The 7,849-nt window shown below is 32.4% G+C and overlaps 1 protein-coding gene across 1 annotated transcript; it reads right to left on the bottom strand.

The window, feature by feature from the left end:
- Positions 1 to 5,681: 5,681 nt before the first annotated feature.
- On the bottom strand, positions 5,682 to 6,469 carry LOC111886668 (uncharacterized). Its single transcript, XM_023882925.3, has 2 exons — positions 6,311 to 6,469; positions 5,682 to 6,114 (listed from the first exon to the last, which is right to left on the bottom strand). Exons 1-2 carry the CDS (start codon positions 6,464 to 6,466, stop codon positions 5,830 to 5,832), a joined length of 441 nt encoding a protein of 146 aa, XP_023738693.1. The 5' UTR covers positions 6,467 to 6,469; the 3' UTR covers positions 5,682 to 5,829.
- Positions 6,470 to 7,849: the final 1,380 nt, after the last annotated feature.

Below are 7,849 nucleotides of genomic sequence, written 5' to 3'. Positions count from 1 at the left end.
CCTTAAACACCCCCAAAAACAAATCTAAGCATATAATGGCCAAGTATGGAACTTGATACCTCAAAAGAGTCATAAATGATGTCAATCCTCTGCAAGCTCTTGGTGGATCCTTGTTTCTTCTTCAAGCTTCTTTCTTCCCTTCTCACTAACACAACACAAAAACACTCTCAAAGGGCTTCTAAAACACAAAGGCACACAATAATGAGCTAGGGTTTTCGTGGTGGCTGGATATGGGTGAAAGGAGGCTAAACCAACTGGGGTTATGTTCTTTATATAGGGACTAAACCCTAAATTTTAGTGTTTAAGGAGCTATACACTTACGTTGTGCGTACGTGCATGGCCTCCGCAGTTCACTTTCACGAGTATGTTGGGCGTACATGGCAATGTACGCCCCGCCTACGAAGCTTCCTCAATCCACTTATAAAGCCCAAAGCTTAAAGCCCAGATCAAACCATTTCACACTTCCATTAAGATGATCAATAATAATACCTGGAAAATCTTGGATGCTACAGTAGGCACGCTGCGCACCATATATGCGCGTCGCACTCTTGGTCATAACATAGTAACGTGGCAAAATGGTGGCCTGACACGTGGCAAAAAATGGGTGGGATTTCATGTTCTTGTCGGGCGCGTCGAACTCCTGACGCGCGCTCGTACCATTTTTCATCTTTTCAAAATTACGTATATTCTTCATATGAGCTCTGTTTTTTACGTTCTTTATATCCCCGAAAAGCACTTGAAGAGATCTAAAACTTTCATTTAGACTTCATCCGCTAATTTTGATTTTATATTTTTCACACAGTCTTAGATTGTTAAAGCCCGTATAAAATGTATAACTCTCTTATCCGATGTTCGTTTTCGACAGTCTCTATATTGTTGGACTCCTATTAGCAAATTCTTCAACTCTCGTTTAGATTGTTTTTGGCTAAAAATCGACCGATCTAAAATTCAATTTTTGAGTTGTATACTGCTATACTGAATCTTAGAAAAATCATAACTTTCTTTCACGAAGTCAGATTTGGAAGTTCTCAATATGCACGATATCGGTTTAATGATTACTACAACTTTCGTTTAGATTACTTAGGCTAAAAAGTAATTTATCAAAAATTTACTTTTTACGATATACAGAGTCGTACCGGTTTAACCGCAAAACTTTGAAGAAGCATAACTTCTTCATATGAAGTTGGATTTGAATGCTGCTTATATCTCCGAAATCCTTATAATGTATGCTACAAGTAGGTTAAGATTATTTGTTCTAAATTATCTTTTATTTTTATGTGTATTTTAATCTTATTTATTTTATTGTTAACTACTTATATAATTTACACATAATATCCTATAAAACATGTAAGCACATAGATATATGAATAATCTTTTCTTATTCATTCATATAAAAGATTATAATAATTGACCAAAGTGATTACAGACAATGACTAATTTAACAGGAAACATGGGCGTTACAATTATTTTCCCTCTTAGGATGATTCCGTCCCCGGAATCATGCAGCAGCAAACAGATGAGGATAACTACCCTTTATTTCGCTTTTTGTTTCCCAGAGGAGGTTCAACCCTGTCGTGTGTTTCCATCGCACTAGCATCAAGTTAATCATATTGTGTCATAATTTCTTCCTCTTACGTTCAACGATTGCTTCCGGCTCTTCAACCAACATTCTATCTTCATCAATCCTTAACTCTAAAAGTGGGAGCATATCAACTTCTTCTCCTGAGTACTTCCTCAAATAACAAACGTGAAAGTTATTATAGATACCTTGTAGTTCGTCGGACAACTCAAGCTTGTATGCTTGATTCCCTATCCTTTAAAGTACCTTGAATGGTCGTTTAAAAGCCTTTAGAAGCATTCTCCAACATAATAGGTGTATTTAAGCATGATATTAGGGCAAAAATAAAGATAAGCATAATCGCCTAAATCCTAATTCCTCCCATCCTATAAGCAAAAATTGGTCTCATCTTCTCCCTCTCTTGAGTTCGATGCAAGTAACAAGGAAAGGAAGAAGGTTTGTCAAGCTGAGATATATCGGTCATGTGGATTGACTTGTCTAAATACATCATAAATACAATCTGTATCAACATGGGCATATTTACCATATTGCACGGGGTAACACATGCTACCTTTCAAAATTTCCCGTTAAATGTAAATTTAGTGAAAATTCGTCAAAATTCGTTAAGAATCCGTTGGCAATCCATCACAAAGTTTGATAATTGTTAATTTAGTGTAAGTTTGTTGGTTTATTGACGATATTATGACGCAAATTGTCTTCAGAAATGAGTTTTTTTTTTCGTAGTGCAACCCCTAACAATTTTGTGCAACCCCTGTTTTTTTTCCTGGATCTGCCACTGTGTATCGATTGTGGTCTCCTATGCTTGAAAGGTACACACTCTCATATTATATGGTTATTTATGTTGATAACTTATGTATAAATGATTACTCAATAACAGAGAGAAGGGTGAGCAAACCCAAACCAAGAAACTGAGAAACCGACTAAAATCGACGAAACCGAAACCGAAGTAAAACCGACGGTTAGGGTTTGAATTTTCTAAAAACCGAAAAATCGGGTTTGGTTTCGGTTTTTACCCAGAAACGACCCATCCAACCCGAGAAACCGACCCATACTTAAAACCGACAAACCGCCCCAATAAACCGACCCATCCAACCCAAGAAACCGACCCATACTTGATTGTTTTTTGGTTGTAATAGACTATTTGTTGTAAGACTCATGTTTTTTGAAGTATTTAACTTAAATTTGTTGTTTTTTGAAGTATTTAACTTGTTGTTTTATTTATGGAAAATTGGTTAAAACCAAAACCCAAAGGTTTAAATCCAGAACCCGTGAATGTATGGGTTGAACCCAAGAAATCGAAAAACCGCCCAAACCAACATTAGAACCTGAGAAACCGAACCGACCAGAAACCGATCCTATTGGGTTCTGAAAACCAGAAACCGACCATTTATGGGTTGGGTTGGATTTGGGTCCAAAACTGACCCAAACCGACCCATACACAACTAATCTCGACCCGAAATCTTCGGGTTTTGGGATTTTATGGTATTCTTACCTCTGACCGTCTCCGTCAACGATGGTTGTTGTGGTATTTTCTCTTTATAAAATTTTTTATGGATTAAACGTATAAAGTAACCTAAACCACAAGGTCCTCACAAGGACCATTTATATAATTTACTCAAAAAACTAACAATGAAGATAATTAAATTCACAATTAAATAAGTGAATAACTTATATGAACATTTTGTTCATGGTTTTCCATATTTAGATGGGCTAATTCTTGAGGCCCTAACTATTTGTAACTCACCCAATCCCTCAAAAAAAGCCTCACAGTTCACAATTGCACAAATCAACATACTAATAAAACCTCTTTCACTTTGACATTGATCGCTTTCCTCCTTGTTAGAAAATTGTCTGATTCCACCCATCTCCAACCTTTCTTTTTGACACCGATTCCATCATTTATAAGTACGCTTGACCTAATTTTATGATTTGCGAAGTTTTTGATTTTCAATTGTATGAGTTTTGTCAAGTTACAGTGAGATTAACACTTAACAGCATTTGTGATTTTAAAACAAAAAAAAAGAAAAATACTGCTAACCCATTTAATTAGAATCTTTTCTTACACATTACCTGATTTTTGAAAACATTCATTTGATCAGAAGTTTTTTTCTGACATATCCGTTTGACACATATAATCTATGTTTACCATATTCTTATATAATTTTTTTTAAATCCATACTGAAAAAACTTGAAGAAAATAAACCTATTAAAATTAAAACAACGTTGTAGTACATAGTAAAGCTATCGATACCCTTGAAGGTGCGAAATGGGCAACGCCTACCATGTGTTTGTCAAAATGTCCCACTCAGAAAACAAGCAGCAACGCACATGGCAACTTCAACGCAAAATCAATGCGTGACCTTATCCATTTGATTTTAATAGACTCCTAAACTAAACATACGATGTTCCTGTTAAATATTGTAGCAAATAAATCAAAATTTTATCAAATTTGAGCATAAAAATATGCAATATATGTAAAAGACAATATAATTTGGTTCTTTTTGCGTTTTAATTACCATATTATATTTTTTTTTCAAAGATATTTTTAAAAGAAAATCTCCCCTAATTATATCCAGTTAAACCTATGATAAATCTGACGTGACTTCTCCTATGCCTACATGAAATCATATACTCCTAAAATAGCATCTAAAATCGTGAAATGATTTTCTCATTTATGTAAATAAATATGATGATTAAACCGCAAAATAACCAAAATATAGTGGATTTAATGTATATTGTCGTAAATGTTAAAATGAGATTGAGTTTATATGAACTTATGTCGACTTCTTAATTTTTATTGAGCTCTACATTTAACACTTTTTGCATCAAACTCATATCAAGTTTGTTTGACTAAACATAATTTTGTTAGATAGTTTTTGAGTTAAATACTTTTTGCATCAAACTCATATAAAGTTTGTTTGATTTAACATAATTTTGTTAGATATTTTTTGAGTTAAATACTTTTTGCATCAAACTCATATAAAGTTTGTTTGATTAAACATAATTTTGTTAGATATTTTTTGAGTTAAATGGACATGTTTAATCTATTCTAACTTACAATAAAAAGAAACTCACATTTAAAAGGAGTCATAAATGATAACTTATTCAAGAAATAAAAGAACCCAACCATATCATAATTGTAGCATATGGTAGATAGGCTTAAATGATGAGGTCCTGCCCAACTTCTACCACATTAATATCTAATAACTCTCTACCAAATATCTTTCATTATACCTACACTATATAAACTTAATTGAGTTAATTAATTTCAACCAAGTCTTTTGAATAGATGTTTATTAATTTTACATTCATAATTAACATAATATGTCATATCAATTGAATCTATTGAACAAAAAAACATAATCAAGAGCTTTAGGCCTTGTCTTTTATGTAAAAGATATTGACAAAATAAGTTGTATAGACCGATGCCAATAAAACTACACATGCAAAATTTAATAAAATGAAACAGAAATGAGTTCTCGCTCTTTAATTGAAAAAAGACGTTAGTGACCTTTTATTTTTCGTTAAAAAAATAAATAAACCTATAAAGTTTCCACTTTTGTGGTTGGACAGTGATTTTGTTTGTTTTTTCACGCATAGCACAAAAATAATTACCACTTTATGGCTAAAATGTACTATGAAAAAGACATGGTTTAATGTGTACAATAACTACGAACTTTAAATAAATTATCATACACAATTACACATATAAAATATAACACGTTGTTATGATAAATTAATAAGCATTCAACTTTAATATAAAAAAAAGTAGGAAAAATGTTATTTTCTCACATAACATTGCTTTTTTACATAACTTCATTGACTTTTACGTACACTTTGGTCCGAGGCATAATATTGAAATACCAGTTTTACCCTCCATTTCCCGAATCCAAAATCCCAAAATCAGAAAAATGAAGCAAAAATCTCTTGTACCTTATGCTTCAAAAGTTGTACACTACTCTAAATTACATAACTTTAACTCTGAAAAAAGCTACCCCTATTTAACTTAAACCCCACCTACATTCCCAATACTTTGCTAAACCCAATACAATTGAATCCAGCCAAGATTTCTTTAATTCCTCAAAAAAAGTAAAAAAAAAAATACAAAACAAACAATAATAATTATAACATTAATTATAATAATAATAAATAAATAATCTTCCAAAAAGAAAAAAGAAAAATAAATTTTCAATCAAACCCTCAAACTTCAAACGATATTTTTTTTCATAAAAATAAATTTGGGGTTTTGATCAAAGATGGCATCCAAAGCAGTTACATGTTTTTGGAGTAAATGAGCAGAATCCAAAAGGGCGATTTGGGATGTTGCAGTTGATTGCATAGCAACAAGGAGAAGGTAAGCAATATTTACCACCACCGCCGCCACCGCCACCGCCACCGCCGCCGCCGGAGTTACAACAAGTGCAAAGCGCACAAATCTTGAAGCCGTTGAGCTTCCGGCGACTGTCGTGTAATACAAATTCCATCATCTCTCGTTTTCCGGGCTCAATCAACGGCACCATTGTTTCCTCCGCCGCCTAGAAATCAAAACCAGAAACTCCAAATTATCAGAAACCAAAACGATACACGAAAATATTCAACGGAATTTGAGAAGATCTACGAATTTATGAGTTTGAGAGAATTCCCAGAATTCAAATACGAATGTAAACAAAGCAAAATTAGAAGAAATTTAGGAAAGTAAATGATGATAAGGAGTTGCAGAAAGGAACTCACATGGGAAGATTGGAATGGGTTTAGGAGGATGAAGAAGATGAAGAGAAGATGAAGAGAGTGAAGAAGCCTACTGGCAGTAGCAGCAGCAGACATCTTTTTGTATAAGAGAGTTTTGTTGTGATCTACATATATACTCGATATAATAATAATAATCATCCTCTAAGATAGGCACCCTTATATATATATGTATATTTATTTATTTGTTTATTTATTACTATTTATATTATCGTGTTATTTATTTGAATATCATTTAAAACAATAATGTAACATTAATTGCAATGGGTGTGAAAAAATTGATTTTTCGATAAATCTTTGAAAATTGATCTTAAAACCGGTTTTTATTTTTAGTTAAATATGGGTTATGGATTTAGTTAGAAATGATCCTATAGAGTTAATATTTATAAATTATAATAATATAACTATTTTTTATGGATTCTAATAAATACCCACCAGAAATGAAAATAAATATATGCAAACTCACACGTATTGTTTTATTAACACATACCATCGTTGATAAATATTTATGGGCACACTTTTTATTCATTAATAATTTAAAAGAAAATGACCATAATAATTTTTGTTCAAGGTTTTTTCCATAAGATAGTGACAAATTAGAAAAAATGACAGTAATAGCCATAATTTTCACAAACCATCATCCGCAAAAATCCACTTGGTTTGCCTGCGAAAATCAATTCTTTTTTGTCGAATTCTTTCATAGGAATCATCTTGGACTAAAAGAAATTCATTATGTTTTTTTGTAACAATCTCTGTCTATAGACATATCTCATTTTTAATTTGGAAGTTCGAAAATCGTATTCTTTTAGGTCCAAAGTATGATATATATATATATATATATATATATATATATATATATATATATATATATATATATATATATATATATATATATATATATATATATATATATATATATATATATAAAGAGAGAGGTTCGGGTATTTAAAGTATATATTATGTTATTGTATGCATAAATGTAAGCCAATCAAAATTAAATAATTAAATAAATAAATAAAGGTAATTTAATAATTTGTTTAGTAACTTCCAAAAATAATCCTATAATCATGGTATTTGACTTTTAACCTAATCTCTCTCATTTAAATCTCGTTCCCCTCTTTATCTACAAAAATCAATTGCCATCGCCATAAAATCGAGCATAGGAACAGAAGAGAGAATGAAACTAATTCAATTTTTGGCCTCGCCGGCGGAAGAGCAGCAAAATCAGGAGGATTCGCCGGAGACCAAACAAATGTTATATAAGACGAAACTAATTCAGTTTTTGGGGATGAATACTCCGATTATCCTTCAAAACGATAATGGAAATGATGCACTGAAGCGGAAGAGAGGAAGGTCGAGAAAGCACACGCCTGAATGCTCTACGCCTCCGGTGTCGGCACTGCAGCGGCAGGACAATCCAATGACTTCTCACCTCCAGCACCGTCTTTAGGGAAGAGACCAAGGGGTAGACCCCCTGGTTCTGGAAATAAACAACAACCTGTTGTTTCAGGTAGATAAAACATC

Source organism: Lactuca sativa, chromosome 2 (genome assembly GCF_002870075.4).
Source record: "Lactuca sativa cultivar Salinas chromosome 2, Lsat_Salinas_v11, whole genome shotgun sequence".
Classification (NCBI taxonomy): domain Eukaryota; kingdom Viridiplantae; phylum Streptophyta; class Magnoliopsida; order Asterales; family Asteraceae; genus Lactuca; species Lactuca sativa.
This window is presented reverse-complemented; position numbering and strand designations above follow the sequence as displayed.

Coding starts and splice junctions, on each gene's coding strand:
- LOC111886668 (XM_023882925.3), bottom strand. CDS start 6,466: ATGATTATTATTATTATATCGAGTATATATGTAGATCACAACAAAACT. Junction 6,115..6,310: donor ACCCATTCCAATCTTCCCAT/GTGAGTTCCTTT, acceptor TTTGATTTCTAG/GCGGCGGAGGAAACAATGGT.